This window comes from Argiope bruennichi, chromosome 1 (genome assembly GCF_947563725.1).
Source record: "Argiope bruennichi chromosome 1, qqArgBrue1.1, whole genome shotgun sequence".
NCBI classification, from domain to species: Eukaryota; Metazoa; Arthropoda; class Arachnida; order Araneae; family Araneidae; genus Argiope; species Argiope bruennichi.
In genome coordinates this window covers 28,911,942-28,931,694 of record NC_079151.1, presented here as the reverse complement: position 1 = coordinate 28,931,694, position 19,753 = coordinate 28,911,942, and the positions used below count along the sequence as shown (strand labels likewise).

Below are 19,753 nucleotides of genomic sequence, written 5' to 3'. Positions count from 1 at the left end.
CATATACTAAATTTTATTAATCTAAGCATATTTCAATTATCAGGTTTACAAACGTACAAACGCACAGATTGACAGACGATCAATCTTGTGACAGATTTCATTCAAAATTTGATGCAAACCTATACTTAATATGCTAAAACTTGCAAAAAATTTTATTCAGCGTTTACTTCGTGTCGGACAGTCAGACAAACTAATTGTCTGTGAATGAATTTATTTCAAAATTTGATAGAAATCTTCGAATTTAGGACCATATACCAAATTTCGTTCATATAGTTCAAAATATTTTTGAATTTTCGTATTCACAGGCAGAGAGACAAACACAATTCCAAAAGTGTATTTTTCGGACATAGACAGGTTTGAAACGTGGAAATACGCCAAAATCTCGAGTTCAAAATTTTTTGACAATTGCGTTAATTTCTCTTCACATACTTGGTGTACGAAAAATTAAAAAAAAAAGTAGGAGGATCTATGAAAATGTTAAATTTATATCAAATGTAATACGAGATTAATTATCGTTGTATATGAGAGATAGTCACATTTTTTTGTCGGGTCATTGGAATTATAAGGAATCAATCCTGCGAGAGTCCAACATTATTTGTTACTTTATATTCTGCTATCTGACATTTGTCGACATAAATAATCTTACATTTGATTGACATTTTTCGTTCAATTCTAAGAACTTTCTCTCGTTCAGTTCTGCTATCGATAAAAATTAATCCATTTCAGTTCACACTTCATCATATTCATTCATCAATCCACGTTGTCGAACAACATATTCCCATCTATAACGACGCTACTGTTCTGCTGAAGTCACCATTGATCTTGCGAAATCCCGCCGTCCTCTTCCTCTTTATAAGTCTGCATGCTATCTGCACAATATATACGTTGCATTCCATCAGAGGCCGTCTCCGTAACATTGCCTGCAATGATTGATCAGCATCGCCTCTTCATTTTTCCTGCTGTCCACCCAGGTCAAAAAATGAGGGGCCTCAGAACGCTCATGTCAGAATTTTTAAGACGTTCATACGATGGGATGTTCCTATTCTATACCGAAATTGCCGGCCTGTTTAACAGGATATATTTGTGAGGTCCCAGACAATGCATTAGCAGCAAGGGATGGGTGGATAACATGGATTTAGAATTTTATTATTATTATTTTATGTGAACATTACTTTGAGAGCTTTTTAATATAAAAGAAGCTTGACTCGTATCATAAACTGGCATTTTGTTTCCGTTATTAATGTGTATGATTTTCTTTTACGAATATTATGAGTGTAGTTTAGTTATTATCTATCAAAAGGGTAATAGTTGTTAATTTTATGCTTTGAATGATTAGTATTCTGATCAGGTCCGTTTTTATGTAATAGTTATTCAATTAGTGATATGTGAGCATGTCATAAGAAGTACGCCTACTCAGAAGTAGATTTTCTTTTGTATTTCGTCAGTGAGTTGAATCTAAAACGCATATGGTAAATGACGCGAGGTTTCTCTTACGTGATGATTTTTATCTTAGCATTAATAATTTCTTTAATCGTGCACATCTATTAATTGTTTTAGGGTATTTAATTAATTCTCTTCTGATTATTATATATATGTTATGGATTGTGTATATGGGTGTATTAAGGATTCTATATAATATCCTTTTTGAGATGTTGTCATGGTAATTTTAATTCTTTTGAATAAAAGAATAGTGAAATACTGGTAAAATATATCATTGATATTTTTTTAATTAACATGACTGGTATAAAAAATATTTAATGATTTTACCACCTAATAATAAATAGTTATCTTCGGTCAATTTCATTTTATAAAAATGACGCTAGAACATAAACTTCGCTAACAGTTGCATTGTTGTTTTCGAATTTGCCATCTAGCTTCTTAACTGTGGCGCTCGAATTTGATTGATGGATCAAATTATCATAATTTTAAAACTTATAATCTAAAATTGCCATTCATAGATGTTATAATTCTACACAAAAAGGATGGTAGTACATAAACATCTATAGTATTTTTTGCTCATTTAATTAAATGAAAAAAATAGCAAATTTTCCGAACAGAAACTCTTCTCTAATTAAATGGTAGAGAAAATAGCACCGATAAAATGATAATTTGAAAATTTGTTCTATCTAATTCGAATAACGCCTGGAAAGATTGGAATGCATAGAAAATTATACATATATAATATGTTTGCTTCAATTAGAAGATGTACCTTTTATTGTTTTTCCCAACACCTTGTCCTCCAAACAATGCCCAATCCCAAATGATTATTTACAGTAAATCTCTGGAAATTATTATTTTTTATTTCTGAACTTATTTGACATGACAATGAAGCTTTGAAGATTGTGACAGCAGACTATTATCGTTTAGTATTTCAACGAACAAATAACTTTCATTTTTTAAAACATAAAAAATCTTTCCATTGTTTCTTTCATGTTTAAGCTGTTGTCAAACGAGAATTCTCGAATTTGGCTTAAGTTGAACTCATATAATGTTCCCCGGAGAAAAATAGGGCAACAATTTTTTTTTTTCATTTTTAAATTAACGAAGCATTTTTTAATGTGTACTGTTTAATTAAGAAACTCTGCTTACTCATACTTACTGCAAACTCTCATAGAACACTCTGCTTTGTTTATTGCTAAAGTTCTTACTGTGTAACCTCATATTGTTCCACAGAAGTAGCAGTGAAAGTATTTTCCTCGGCGCTCCACTTTAGATATTTTAAATCCCACTTCAGAACTTCCACTTTTACTCGAGAGACCTCAACCATTTAAATGCCTAGATAAGTAGGCCCTCGTACGTCCCTGCGAGGGATAAGGGGATACGAAATTGCCTAAAAAGAGCTAGCGTAAGTTCCGCGTGTGCCAGCTGCTATCATCTTTGGCTGATTTTCTAAAGCTTGGGTTAGAGGGGGGAAGCATTTCATGGCTACTCCGGGACATACTATCAGATTGTATGCGGTTTGTTAAAGCATTTTAAGATGTTGAAGATTTGATTGTTTTTAGTTTTATAGGAAGGATTTCAGGATTTTAGGGTTGTCGCTTTATTTTAGAGCTGGTGCTGTGCTTGTTGTGGAAATTAAACTAACTCAGTCATCAAAATATGCTTTGTGGTTGGAAAATAATCATATGTTATAAAACAACATCATTTCTTTTATTTTTTAAAAAGAAACCGTGTTTAGGAACTCTTAGTAATAGCAGATCTTTGTAGAATAATTTATTGTGATTAACAGACGTCAATATAAAAAATTTAATTGTGCTATAAAATATTATTTCTTGCTTGCTTTTAATTAATTACGTTTATGATCATTCAAGAAATATCTTAACAAAAAAGTTTCATCAAATTAATTCATTAACGAATTCAGTATTAGTAACAAATTCATTATACATACTGCAAACCGTTGAAACCTTCTCTGTTGTTTTTGAGCTGTCTCTGTCAGTAATAATAATTTATATTTGCCGTTATGTAAATAACATTTAATAATTGATCTCACAGCATAAAGTGTTGAAAAGACAGAATTATAATTTGGTGGAATTTTTTTTCCTAATGAAAATCTACGTTTTAAAAAAACAACTGCAGCATAACCAGTTTTTGAAGTTCACATTTGATCCATCAGCTGTTTGAAATATTCTAGAATATATAAAATAAAACGAAATTCAAGATTCTCTGAATGTTAATAGTGTTCGATCTGGTAAAACACTGTAAAGAAAAGGAGTAAGTAATTCCAATAGTTTTTAGTATTTCTTTAAGAATTACAAGAGTTATTCCTTTTCTTACTTGTGTGTTCTCATCCTTTGATAATGGTTCAAAATTTCGACATCCATTACTACATAACTTAAGTCTAGCTTCAAAATGAAATGCTAATTTAATCAATAAACCAAATGCTGCTTAGTGTCATTACTTTAAATTTAAACTATCAGTCAGATGAATTTCAAATTATTATTTTTATAATTTTCAGTTATTTTTTTTTCCTATGTAATATGTATTTTTACTTGAATATAAAATGAGCAGGCAGATTACAAAAAGATCTCCCTGAATAATATTGTCATGCAATTTAACGGTAATCTTAAATTTCAATGAAATTAAAATAAAGGAAAAAAAAAAATTCCAGGTTTGGTAGGCTTTTTTTTTCTTTTTCCTAGAGCGAAAAATAGCACGTTATCTTTATCTAATGCATAAATGTCTGATTAATATTCTAGTAATACACCCTGATGTCTTTGAGGAAAACCGATTCCATTCCCGGTTTCGAAACAAAATTTAATGTAAGGTGACGCATTTCCTTTCCCTTCCAAATTCCTAATGGATTTTTTTTTATTCTTTTTCAAGTAACTTGTTTCGGTTCCTTTAGAACATGCCAGATATCGATATTTCATGTTTTTTTCAATAATTTAAGATTAAATGTTCGTTTTTTTTATTGCTCTCGTAAGCCAATAATATGAATCGTACTGCAACCCCAAATATTACTTTAAGTTTTATTTATTTCATTGTCATCACATAACTTTTTGTGCTTTTGAGTAGATGTTTGTATTTTGTAGTGAATATAGAAATATATTAAATTCCACTTATCTGATTTTTGCTCATGAAATTATTGTTAGTTCAAAACCATATCTAGCAGTCAAATAATGAAATGATTTGTTTGAAACCTAAACATATAGAAATTAAATTTTCATTCTTCTCATATAAGTTTGACGTATAAATTAGCGTATTAGAATGATTATAATGATTTAAAATTTTTATTCACACAAATTTTGGTCGTTATTCCTTTTAAGCAAAAAATTATTTTGATTTCTTAAGTTTGAAGTATAGAGTTTTCAAAGAGCATAAGCCATATTGATTGATATGTAGTTAAACTCTGGAATAAGAATAATTTATTGCTCAAAATTTGTAGGAGCATGTATCAATAAATACGAGTTAGCAATTTTGAATATATATATATATATATATATATATATATATATATATATGCAGAATGAGAAAGGCTTGGGTAGCAAATGTTTTCAATAAAAATAATGGGTGATACTAGGTGGCTATTCAAATTATTGAAATACAGCAAACAAATTTGCGTTGTTCTTTACTTTTAGCCGAGATAATGCCCTTTTATTTCAGCCATCAAATATTTTATTTCAATCATTATTTTTCGTTGTAACTTGATGATATTTTAAAATGTTCTTATCTTCTCATACTATATTTATTTCCATTTTATCTTGCGCTTATTTCACATCCACACTTTGAATATTACAACATTAATTCCTATATAATTCTCTCTCTTTTTTTTTTTTCCTTTTTGAAAGTATGAGCATGGAAATGTACTACCGATCAGTAGCGCCAAACATCAGAATGCGGTAAAAAATCCCAGCAGCAATTTTTTTGATTAAAAAAAAAACGGAATAATGCCCTGGGATGGTGCTAAATCCTCATTTATCTGAAGTCCATCTGCCAGAAATGAACTTCGACTGCGATTTTTCACACATTTATGATAAGTATCCTCGCTAATTTTGCCGCCGTATCGGACATCTGTTCAGCATACTTCCCTTTCTGCCACGGCACTGAAAAATGATTAGTGTTTCCACTAAAGGTGCAATCTTTCACATTCATCTTATTCCGAGGCGAATGTTTAATGGTAGTTTAAACCACCGTGTCTGGAAATCATTGCTTCATGTTGAAAATCCCATCCGTTCGCAGCATCTCGCAGTTCCGCACGATTTTCTTTACCGCCTCCCACTCAATCTGGGTTCGTGGGATACAAATGACGTGGGTCGAGGCATCTTACGTTCTTGTAACGATAGACATGCGTCCTATTCTGGTTTACTGTAAACATATGCAGCGAGATGTGACACTTCTGTATAGATGATGGACGGAGGTTTCTTCCGCTTCATTTGTCTCTTGTCGATACTCCAGTTGAATGAACCCGGGGATGGCATCTTTGGAAATGGACGCCGATGGAAATTGATTGAAACCATGATGAGTGTGGGAAAAGTCAGTTAAGAGCAGGATGTCCGAAAATAATTTTTCTTCATTCAGCGAAGCATATTCAAACTGCGTCCGGTGTAAATAAATAGATTGTAAATGTGACATGTGGCCATTTTTTATGGATATATGCAATTGATCGTGTTTTATTTTCTACTAATTATTCTTGGTATTCTTTTAGTTTGAAATGAGTATGAATGCATGTGTTCATGATGTAATAATAGAAAAAGCGCTCATTTATTACAGATTAAACAGTTCATCTTCATTTCATCTTATGATCATGTTCATGAACTGGAACTAAATAATTGAAGTACTTTCTATTACAAAATTTGTAACGTCGTCATTGTTATGAATCAACGCTACTTAAAATTTTCTTAACTTGAATTTTGTGTTTCAATTACAATGACCAAGTATCCCGAATTAGTAGGGCCAGTCCTGAAATTTTCTTAGATTAAAAAAATATCTTGTATAAGAAATGTGTTTGTCTCTTGTCTAAAAGTATGTCTTGTGTAAAAATTTACCTAAATATGTATTTCAAACTCCTAATTATCCATATTTGTACTTATTAAAATTTAAATATTGTATATTAAAAATTGACTAAATTTAAATTTAAATGTTTAAAAATTAAATTTTAAATTTCGATCTTTCCCTATATGTTTTAAATGATCATACATCTTGGAACAGCCGTTGAATGAATTTGAATTAATTGCGTGTTGCATTTTTTTTCTAATTGATAATTAATTTGTTAACAAATTATAACCTAAATAATTCTTTCGAATATTTAGCTTCTGAAAATTTTTTCCAACTTTTGTTGTACAAAGAATATGAACACTTTTACATGATTCCCAAATACAGATTTGTTTGTAAACAGGTTCGAATAGTCTTGAGTTGAAACATTTTTTTTATTTGTATATAGCACTGTAAAATTGTTACACATTTCAATGTTATAATTGTAAAAGATCAATATTTTAATCCGCAGAATTCGTGGGGTGCAACAGAAAATAGACTAAACCTCTTGCCCTAGTTCACCTACAAAGAAAGTAAATCTCAATTTTTAAAAATGATTCAATAAATTAAAAAATGATTAATGAAATTTAAATATTAATTTGACATTTAAATATAATAATTAAATGTAACAAAAATTATTGAATTTAATTTATTTACTTTATTAGGAAACTTCTGCATAAATTTGATGTTTTTTTAATGAGTTAGCATCCAAATTTGTGGCTGTATAGTCAACAAAAATATGAATGCTAACTTACTGATAGATTGCAGTGTTGAAAGAGCCAATACGAAGGTGTTTGAAAGAGCCAATACGAAGGTGTTTGAAAGAGCCAATACGAAGGTGTTTGAAAGAGCCAATACGAAGCATTTTGATTAGTGCCTAAAGCATTTTCTTCCTATCCTTCTAACATCTCAAGAGGGCATCATATAACAGTAGTGTGATTTGTTTTTGAATTAAAAACATTCTTTGTTTCTATATTTAGAAAATTGCAATGTGAATGAATCTACTTAAAAGAATTACAATGGAAATAGTTCGCTGTCGGTATTATTATTTAAGTTTGATTAATACCAATTTTTTCTTATCGTTGAAATTATATAGGTATTGGAATTATAACTAGGTATTAGAATCTACCTGATTGTTATTTAAAAAAACTATTTATCTGACTTCATTGTTTAAAATGTCGAGGAAGTGTAGCTAACTTAAGAAATGTTTCTTCTGAGATATATAACTATCATGAGTTAAGACCGTTACCACAATCAAAACGTAAATCATATTAATGCTGAATGTAACAATTTGAAAGTTTTGCCAATGCACTTTTTTTCTACAGTTTTATCGCGTAGACATTTGTGAGGAATAGAACTAATGTGCTCGAATTCACTCAAATATTCTAGATTTTTTAAAATTATATCATATAAAAATTACCGTCGATGCAAATACTTATAATATTTTTCAATCGGAATGTTCAAATAGCTATTAAAAACCATTGCTTGTTATTTATTTCAATATACATTTGGAAGTTTAAATTATATATTTTCATATTTTTATATGTTTTTGGGCTTATCTATTTTTACTTTTTCCATATGAAGTGTACAAAAAACAGTATTGTAATCGTCAAAAGAGAGAGACACCTTGGAGTTTTGAAGAACTTCGCGTTTTAGATTTCTCTGAATCTCAAACATATATTCTTGGAATTGGGTCTGTCCATATATATATGGTAACTCCAAAAGTCTTTATATTAGGTGTCTAATTTTAGTTAGGTGAGGGAATATTGGTAAGTAGCTTCCCCAAATAAGTAGATTTTCTACAAATTTTGAACGAAATACATTCACAAAAAGTTTGTTTGTTTATCTATTTAACCCTTTCTAAGGCCGTGGGAAGTATGCTTCCCACCAAATTTATCAATCTTTGTATGAATTTATGTAGGTTGACTAAGTTCTGACACATTTTTTTAGAAAGACAGAAACTTAGATGCTTCAGTTCTTTATCTCACACAAAATGATGTGTCTTGAATTGTTACTTAATTATTAATTAACCTAATTAATTAATTAATCAAATTAAATTTAGCTAATAAGCTAAATGAATCCCTTTTCTTATTCTAATTTCAAGCCTAAAAATATTTTAACATAATATGACTAGAAAAAAATGGCTCTTTAAAGGGTTAAGTGAACACGATAATTACAAAACTTGCAAAGCTAAATGGATAAAATTTGGAATGAAGTTTCAGCATTTAAAATGTAGATTCGTACAAATGTTTGCATAAAATCTATCAACGAGTTGACAGTCTGTTCGTTCGCATGCTGGTAAATACGGTAACTCAAAAATGCTACGACTCTGATCAATGAAACAATGTGATCTTTTACTTAAAAATAAAGTTCTGGTAAAATTTTGGCATATGCGGAACTCTGAAAATAAAAATCTTACCGCCCTCAGCGTTCACAGAATGTAGAGAATTCTTATGGTGGTGGAAGCGGGAATAACACTTTTATTAGATATTATGCGAGAAATTTTCAGAGACAGATTCCCTCTTAGTTCTCATTATTAAAAATCAAGGAAAATTCAAATAACTCAAAATCAGCTGCATATCTTAAATAGAAACGAATTCTAATCATTACCGCAATACTTTACACTTCTATCTCTCACATTTCATTACATATGTTCTTTTTTCTCTTTCATCCCTTCTTTGCATAACATGAAGAGTTACGCACACCAATATAAATTATTGCGTGACATTTGTGATGCAACAAACATTATGATCTGGCCATGGAAAATTTTGTCAGACAAATGATCTTTATCACGCCTATCCCGAACGAACTGTTTCCTTAAAGAGTCAGTAGGAGTGCTCGGTTCAATCAATCAAACGTTTATTTCCTGTTTAAAAAATGTATCGTTCCGATTTCAATGGAGATGCCGCCATGAAATAAACTATTCATCCTCTTCTCATTGATTGTAATTTGAATCTGTCATTATGAATCAAGAATTCGAAACATTCAGAATTTTTATTCTGGATCTGATTTATTTTGTTATTCAAGAATAGATAGGGATATCATTACACTTGATGCATATTTGCATACATTCACCTCAAACGTGAGGCATATTTTGATGTTAGAAAAATGATCCGTACACGCCCATTATTTATTTATTCATTTATTGTGAAGGCGAATAAATTTAGTTGCGAGATTCAACTAATTCATTTCACTTATGTTTAATGATCAATCATTTTTCTTTGCCAATTATATCGCCATGTTTCTTGGATTTCTGTTTAATTAAACTTAAGTGGCCACTGTACTGTAAGAATAATCGGAATAGTCCTGAAATCTACTGTTTGCCTTGTATTGAAAACAGGGCTAAATTTGACCCCGATATTTGCTTCTATGGCTAAATTTGTCCCCGATAAGAATTAAATATTTCCGATCATGTTGTTTCTTACGTACTAGTATTTAGTTTCTTATTAAAAATGCATTATCTAATTTTTTTTAATTCACTCTTGAAGAATTTTTCTTGCCACATTTTGTTATAAAATATTATTAATATTATATTCAAAATTAAAATATATAAAATATTATACTCAAAATACAAATTGAGTAACGTGTGTTCGTTATTAGGCATAAGAACTTTTACACTTTGAAGATATGGTACCCTGGTTGACTGGTCACATTGTGGTTAAACCAGCCAGAAGAAGAAAAAAAGTGAAATGTAAGGGGGAAAAAAATACACTCTTATCTTCTGTACTTGTGGTTCCACCTTCATTTATTTGTTCTATATGCATGTTAGGAAAACGCAAAATACGTACACTGTTAAAATCGTATAATTTTTTAATTCTTATGTTTAATCCTTGAAGATGTTTCAGGACTCTCAACTTTATTTGAATAGTAATTAATTCATTTATATTATAAATAGGCATAATAAAAAAGGCATTGTTATGAATTGTTTTAATTGATTTTGAAAAATTTATTAAATTAAAAAAATAGTTATACAGAACTGGAGTTTATATCATTAAAAAGTCAACTTTTTAAATTTTAAGATGATGTAAATATATTTTTTGTGCAATGTAAGGTTCCGAATTTATGACGGAAAAACGCAAAACCATTCTATTTCCATTTCATCCCTTTTAAAGAGATTTTCATTTTTTTCAGTGAAAGTAATTCTTCTAGTCCCTAAGGAACATGTAGTTCAAACTTTGTTCAGTTATGTCTCCATATGTAGAATTATATAAGTTTCAAACAAACAGACATTTTATTTTATGTATGTAGATTTCTTCTTCTTTTTTCCTTACACATTTTTTGTTCCTTTTAGTTAAAACTCTAAGTCATTTATAGCAAGGATTTCCAAACTGTAGATCACAAATCAACTTTTGGTGGGTCGTGACTTGTTCTAATATATATATGTATCTTTCCACAATTTACAAGAATGTGGTGCATGTTAAAATCTTCATCAAGTTACATACTAGAAATAGGCATTTTTCTGAAGTTATATATAATATTAAAAGGGGTACAAAAATTTCTTTTTCGCTCTTAAAACGTTTTGGAAAGAGCGTAACATTGTTCGTTTCTGAAAAAATTAAGTGTGCTGAGAATTAAGTGAGTCTTTATAGATTCGGTTCCTAAAAATGAATGGCGATGCTTGAAAGTTTGGCGACAAAATTTTAAATTTTAGAATTTTAATTCTTTTGACCTTTGCTTTTACAAATCATTTAATTTATCAGCTTTATTTATTTATCTCTTGTAAATTAGCAGAAGGAAATGAAGAAGCTGATTATAGTATAATGTTGAAGATTTGCAGCTGCTTCTTTCAAAACTGAGCAAGAAGTTGCGCATTTCTTAGTTTGAGCTTTTATGGCAGACTTATCTCTGCGATCTCAGATATCTGCTATCAATCATACATCTTCCATTTTCTCTGTCTTTTCCGTGCAAGCAGAAAGGCGTAAACGACTCTCCTGATAAATGGGACATTTAGAAATGCTGTTAGACACCTAACGGGGCCCCTGTTCAAACAGAGCTCGGGACGCATCGTGAGCTAAATGTCCTAATGAATATATTTAAGTCTATCCCTGTCTCATTACGGATTCACCCAGTGTTTAAAATATTATCTTCCTACCGTTCCGTATATGACCTGTTGTTTTTTGTGTTTCACATTGAGAGGCGCACATTCTTTATTTTATCCGTACACAAAATTCTTCTGAATTACCGGATAAATTGCGACAGTACCCAAATTTTGCTTTTTGTCCCGAATTGCAATATTATTTTATTAACAGGAAATGGATCAGGTTAAAAAATTTCGAAATTAAAGTTCGAAATTTAAAAATGATATTCTTAAACATTTTTTTAAAAATTTATTCGTAGAATTATTTTACAAAATAAGCCATCTTATAACTACATTAAATTTTTAGAAAGGGAAATTTTATTGAATTTCTCTTCAATACTTTTGTTCTTTTTTCGAAGAATTTATTATACGTTACTATGTTTAATTATAGGTGATGGTCAATACAGGATGAATCAATCTTATGGGAAAATAGTAAAATTGATGGCAAAATGTTTTTTGCATATTTTCCTACATTTCATTCTGGGGAATTTTAAGTCACTAACTATTTTTTAATTATTTTATTGAATTTTCATGAGATATGTGTTTTAAAAGTAATAATCTTCCTTGATATTAATCTGACTTATGACGGCATATGCAAATTTTAATGAAAGTTAATTTTTTAATCTCAGTGTTTTGTCTATCAGGAAAGTTTCAACTTTCCTGTGTCTTTAAGATTTCAAAATGTTCTATTAACATAACAATAAATGTTAATTCAAAAATCTGTAGATAAATAATGTGTTTCCATATCACATTTGCTGATCTTTTATGTTGAAAGACATAAATCAATGTTTTTATATTCGAATGTGGACATCACTTAACTATTCTTTGTCATTTTCCTTATTACAGTTCTTTCCTGTTTACTATATGTTCTGCTACTGATGTCTGTCTGTTATGACATGCTGTTTTCGCAAGTTCCTGAAAAATAAAATGATTGTTCGTTACAAACAGTTCTTTAACGATAATTTTTTTAGTTTTATTTTATCGTTATAATTGGCGTTAATGAGAATTCTTTTAATTATTAACTTAAAATTTAAATGTCCTATTTACATTTTATATTTTTCATTCTTTTTATGCTTTAACCAATTTTTCATAACGAAACTTCAAAACGAAATGTTGTATTCAGTACTTTTTCTTTTGTTCTCTTCTTTGCACAAAATTATAAACGATATTGGTTTTAAAGACTTTTTTAACTAAAATTTCATCTCTATATTTTTAAATACCGAAACCATGACACAATTTTAAAAATATATATTGTACTAATCTTTCTAAATTATAATAAGATATTACTAATCCAATCTAGTATTTAGAACTTGACTTCAATTCTAAAAAGATTCAACTTTTTTAGGTATATTAAATGTAAATCGTAATTAATACTTTTTTTGCTTTTAAGTGTTGTTTACAGCCTTTACTTTCTTTTCTAAAATTTTATTTCTTACTCTTAGAGAAGAACTTGGTTGTATTTCTTGTATTGAGAAACAATTTTTAGTTTTCCACTATTCAAAAGTTTTATTTTGAATATATTGTGCAAAATTTTGCTTTTTTCGTAAAAATGATTAAAAGATTTCTGGTAAAATTATTTTCTAGCAATAGGAGAATTTTATAAAACTGATGATGAATTAAAGTATCAAATTGAAAACCTGCAGTTATCAAAATATGCTTCAGTTAAAGTTTTGCCATATTTGCTATGCTAAAAGCTGTGAATAAAGGTTTCTTTTGAATAATTCGAAATATAAGTCTTTATAGTATTTTCTTTGAGGTATATCAAAATCATTACTTATATATGTTTCAAAGGATGCATTTAAAACGATATATAAATAAAAGACATATAGTCAAAACTTTACTAAACAACATTGCAAATTTAATTCTAGTAAAGCAAATTTATTTAAAAGTAATAATTATGAAGTTGAATAAATAAGTATTTCTAGATTATTACAGAGTAGCAAAAACAAAGATTAATATTTATCTTAAAAGCAAAAAAACTTATTTAGTATTTCATATAAATAAAAATATTTTTATCGTTATCTGTCGAGTTGATTGTTAGAAAGTATTAAATACAATATTAGTAATCCAATTTAAGTCCATTGAATATTTTTTTCACTGTTGCTATAATTATTTTTTAAACTATTTTTTCGTAATTTTTTGAAATGCTTACTAATTGATTATTTTTTAATTCAGAATAATTTCGAAGTTTCTTAGTAAAATCCGTCCATTACATCTTTAAAGCAAGTGGTATAAATTATCAATATATATTCTTCATCAACATTGCGTAAATTTCAGTTAGTCCCAGATAATTTGTCTTCCATTTATTCATGAAATTTGAATATTTTCGAAACGTGATATTGTTATCAGAGAACAAGTACTCCTAGAACAATATTTTTGGAGTTTTAGAAGTTTTTTACTCTGGAGATTTTGCAATGCAGAAAAAAGTATATAATCCATTTTTTTCTTATGCATTATATATATGAAATACTTTTGGTTATGGATGAATCAGGTTAATGATTCAAAGGTGAACCCTTTGATGAGGAATAATGGTGATATACTGTATTTTTAAATCCTTTTCAATTAGCAATCTAACTATAATTTAAAACAAAAATTGAGAAGGTTCAAAACAATGTTTCTTAGTAAAGGATTGAGTATGTGTAATGCTGAGATTCCTTTAATTCCTTGAGATAATCTTTTAATATTTTATTTCTAATTTCCAAGCAAATTGGTTATATTAAATTATATGCTTGATTGCTTCTTGGTTTGTGAATCCAATCTGGCCTATCGAATGAATTCTTGACATAAAATATTAACGTTTCTCTGTAGTGGCGGATTAAAGTATTTGTGGCTTTAGGCAATGTAAAGTGTCCTTCTTTTAATTCACTGATCAATTTAGCTTCATGTTTTTAACATATTAATGATTTATTTTAAGTAATTTTTTTTTATTATTAATTGTGAAAATATATATGCAATCATGTATTTATCTATTATGACTTCAGACTGCCTGGCATTCATGCTTATATTTATAAATATTCTAATAATGAAATAAACGTAATGAGATGTTTAAGAACCTTATCAACTGCATTTAAGAAAGTGCTAATATTTTATAATTCGTAGAATTTGTATTTTTGCAAACATATTTATTTGGCAAGCAGGGAAATAAAGTTTTTAAAATGCTCTGCTTGCGGCCCCCTTTCAGCGTAACGGTACCAGTCAACTACCTAGTAGGGAATCCATCACTGCTTCTCTGCGTATGATTTATAATTTATTATTATATATTTTTGCGTTATTATTATATATTTTATATACTGCGTATTATTATATACTTTTTCACCATTTTGAACCTTTTTTTTCAGTTTAAATTTTGTACTTAATTATTAAGAAATAAAGTATGTATGTACTGCTTATTAGGCAATCAAAGGGGAATACATATACCAATGATTTAAAACTAACTACACGTCCATTAACATACCAAAATGTAAAAGGTTTCGAATAATTATTTGGTCAAAAATTGAATCGGTTTTACTCCTGAAGAAGTATATTGAAATATGATGTGATGTGATGCCTTGCCATGTAATGTGATATGATAATTTCAAATTAACTATATTTTAAAATATTTTTCTACTCAAACTTCGCTGTTGTTTTAACTTCTAAGTTGCACACAAAAGCTATATAAGTGCAACTATATAAGCACAAAACGGTCAGGTTTCCTCTTTTTTGCCTTCTTATTCGGTTTTCTACACTGCTCTTAAAATAGCTTGAATAAAATGTCTTGAAAAAATTTAAAAAAAATAAATGTATTCATGTGTTATTTCCTTGAACACATGAATAAAAACCGTTAAAAAAAATTCAACTGCCTCTTCAAATCTAGTTTATAACACACACACACAGACACACACACACACACTATTATTTTTATTATTCTGTTTATATATGTACTGACAGAAATAAACTGAAACGTGTAGGTTTTGAATAACTGCTTGCGTCAGAAATAAAATGCTGAATCAGTTTTGATCTTGAAGATGCATGTTGGAACTTCTCTCTCTGTTTGTATATATGGAAACCATGAATGAATGCATGAATGCGTAAAACCGAAAAATATTTTTAGATCAAGATAGATGAGTGTATAAAAGCACTTACTCCGACTATGAGCGTGTGTTAACTACTAACTGCACTCACAGATAGAGCTCTATTGAAATTCTAATCACTAACCTGTCAGAAACACGCGCAGTAACTTGTATACAGGCTGCATTCTTGTTAATTCGCTACACATGAGGAATCGCACCCTACGGTCAAGGGCAACGTGCCTGGAATATGCCTGGAAGTGTTAGATACCACGTTAAACACAAAAACGACATTTCAAGAGCTGGCATCAAATACAAATGGAAATAACAGAATACCAAAAGTATGAATTAGAAACTCTGTAATAAATAGCCGGTTGTTTACTTTGGCACTCTTCTTAATTTCTAAATAGGACCTCCCAAGATCGAGTAAAGAAGCTTAGTTATGTTTCAGCTTCTTTTTAACATTACTTACAGTTCTGTTGCGCCCATATAATCAGAAATTATTATTTCATATGGCAATTAACACAGCCGACCCTTTCTACGTTACTCATCCTGTTAACAAAATGAAAAAATAGCATCTTTTGAATTAATATATCTCTTGCTCGTGGTCATGAATCACAGTTGTCATAACAGATGAAAAAATGAATTGTACACTCGTTTTATTTGACTCTTTCGGGGCTAAACATGGTTAATTCATAAAGAAAATTTATGAAGCAATGGTTCACCTACAGCATAAATATTCAAACAGCTATAATTTTAGTATAATATTATATTACATTTATTATTTACAACCAAATATTAAGACATGTGTTCAGTTTCATGACTCAAACTGAAAACGCGTTTTTTCTGGGAAGTAGAAAAAAAAATCATAGATTTTTCAGAGCTTCATTAGAAGTCACTTTTTAAGGTTAAGAACTGTCTTTGCTGGTTCGGTACGTTCGTGTAGCTTCCTCCAACCCACACACGCTTTAATTACGCCTTCACCATGCCTAATGAAAACGATTTAGTTCTCATTTTCGGCCTACGCATTTCAACACCAATTTTGGAAATGCAATATTTTTAGAAGAACTATAAAATTCGGATTGTAACCTTCATTCGTAAAACTCACAGAAATTTCGAGATACTTAACCTTATTTTGTTGCAGTTTAAAGTAGATTCTTCTGGTAATTCATTTATTAATTCTCTGACTATTATTAATGTAAACTTGCAACTTCCTGTTTTATCGTCGCAGTCGACACTCAATGAAATGAACTGGCTAACCAACTACAGTGTCTTAATAATTTAGCCATGCTTCTCGTGCGCTCAATTTTTTTTATATAGATTTCAATATCTATTTAGGTAAAATTTATATTTAATGTCTTAAAAATGAATATTATATATTTTAAAATAATTGTAACATAAAAAAATCAACGACAAACATCCAAATTTCATTATTCATGTGAATTAATATTAATGCAGTATCTTGCCAATTATCAAAAATTCCATGGTTTCAAATTAATTATTGTAGAAATTTCAGAATTATTGTAAGTATAATTAATAATTTATAATAAATAATTATAATTTATAGAATGTATAATAAATAATTTAATCTTTATAATTACAGTTTCTTGCAAAATAATAATTAAATAACTTTTGTGGAATATGATTTTATTTATCCTAAATTTGCTTTGTAATTTGGTTTGCCAATATTTGTATTAATTGCAGGAATTTTACTTTCTTGTATACGAAGTACAGAGGAAATATTTTAATCGTCAAAATATTCAAACTGGATATTTTGACTAATCTCTACGTTTCAGAACATCCTGAATTCAAAAACTTATTTTTGGCATTTTGTCTGTATGCCTGTCCGCCTGTGAACACAAAAACGCCTTGAATTAGATGAATGAAAATTGGACCAAATTCTTAGATTTCTACCTTGTTTTGAATAAAACTTATTCAAAGCAGTTTTGTCTTTTTAGATGTGCAATTACAAACGCGCTCAGTGACTTCAAAACTTAAAGAGCTAAGTAGATAAAATTTGGTACGGAGGTTTAGCATCTGAAATGTTGATTCTTGTTAATTTCAATCACATTTTACATGCTATATTTGTCTGCCACGTGTGACTTTCGCATGCATGTAAACTCAATATCTCATAAACGCTATGACTTAAATCAAAGAAATTCAGTATGTTATTTTGTAACTACAACTAATTAACTACTACTGTAAATTTGATATGGAACAACTACAACCATTGTTCCGTATCAGTTTTGATTTCAATCGGATGGAAGAAAGTCGTGCAAAATAAATATTCACATGATAAATTGATTAAAAACGGCTAGATTCACGCCAAAGATCAATACTTCGTAACTATTGTTCACCAATACCATGTCAAGCGTTCGCGGCCTTACCAAAAGACGACTATTTTAAGCGGGGGGAGAGGGGCTTTATTAGAGGGTATATGAGAGAATGTTCTAGGGAAAAAAACTGTTGTTTATTTGCCATTCCATGATTATTGAGGTGATAAAGGCGCATGTAGAATCTCGGTAGTTATTTAAAGTATCGTGTCTGTACAGTATTTTTCGAACAATATTTTTTCATTTACTATTATTAGGATTCTTTTATGTTGAAATGATACGTTTTCATTAATGATGATTCAGTCAATAATATTATATCAGTTGCTCAGAAATTGTCTGTCAGTAGCCATAGACACTTCTTTCAGCTAGAGAATTAATTAAATTTTTTTAATATTATGGAAGAATATGTAACACAAATTCTTTATGCCATGCATTCAGGAATTATTTAAGAGTAAAATTTTCTTAATTTTACTTTACAGTCGCGAGATTTTGGCCTTTCTGATTGGAATTTGGGAGAGTAATTAGTAGTAAATATCTTGTATGCTCACTATATCATAACCAGTGGATTACTTTTGTAGGATTATCTGACATATAATGTGCATAGTTCAATACTTACGGTATTGAAAATGGAATTATTCACCTTTTGCTATTACTTATTGCAATAGCAAAAGGTGAAAGCAGTTATTTGAAAGAGAATTTATCCAAATATCTTTATCAGCTCAGTTGGCAATTCTGCTTTCGTGGACGTTGATCTAAAATGTTAATTTCTCTCCCCGTGGAACTGCTGGATTGTTGTTGCTTGTTTAAAAAGAAAAATAAACAAAAGAGGGCTAATTGATTATCTGAACTCTGTTTTTCCTGATTTTAAAATCCTCTCTATATAAAATATGTTGAAAAAAATGTTTCTTTTGGGTCTAATTGGCATACAAAATATTTAAAGAGGGCAGGAGAATAATATCCATTGCCGGCATTCATAAATCATATTCATATTCATTAAATTTTTAATGCTTTAAATAAAAAAAACTAATAATATGGTTTCTACAATTGTTTAAAAATGTAGAAAAAAAGATCACCATTCTAACTAATCAAAAAAATACGATAACTATTCAATTCATACTCACTTATATACCTATGTATATTGTAATTAGGGAATCCATATTAAAACTAAAAAAACAAAATAATACTTTATTGCATATATTAGATATTAAAAGAGATGTTCAGTTTTGTTAACTATTCTTATGTTCTTATTCTTCTAATTATTGGATGCTCAGTTTTGTTCATGTGAACTATTTATGTTCGTTTTTCTCTGACTTATACAGCTGTTTATTCATGTAAAAGGTTGGTAAACCAGTGCAGAAATCGCTGTTCTTAAATATCTGCTGTGAATAACTTGTATAATATTTTTTTTTCTTTTTATTTTAGGGAAGCGGGGATGGAAGAGGTGATGTAGGCATTGAAGAAATTGATGTAAGTAATTTAATAACTGCCTTCATTTTTTTTTCTACTTCTGCCTTTTTCCCCCTATAAGCATAAACTTTCACCACTATGAAATTATTTTATGAAGTATTGGAAATATTGTAATGTTAAAGGTCTTTTTCATTCTTTAAGTTACTAGTGTTTCTTTTTTTAATTCATTCTTGTTGTATATTACTTATCACAATACATCTTATTATGCAAAAATTGTTAATTTTTCTTTGTACGGAATTAATGAATTATTTATTGTTAAATAATTTTTTACATTGGAAATTTTAAATCGGAATCTTTGTTTGTTCACATCTTTCGAAATATCAGCCACAAAGAAATTATAACTGCTTAATTAATAAAAG

General features: G+C 29.1%; 1 protein-coding gene across 7 annotated transcripts in view; it reads left to right on the top strand.

Annotated features, from left to right (window-relative positions):
* LOC129961458 (collagen alpha-1(XV) chain-like) overlaps positions 1 to 19,753 on the top strand; it is a 320,304-nt gene that overhangs the window by 221,103 nt on the left and 79,448 nt on the right. For all 7 annotated transcript variants that reach the window (XM_056075047.1, XM_056075032.1, XM_056074996.1 and 4 more), the window contains one exon: positions 19,350 to 19,394. In XM_056075047.1, coding sequence (XP_055931022.1) covers positions 19,350 to 19,394 — 45 coding nt within the window. The remainder of the gene's footprint in view (positions 1 to 19,349; positions 19,395 to 19,753) is intronic.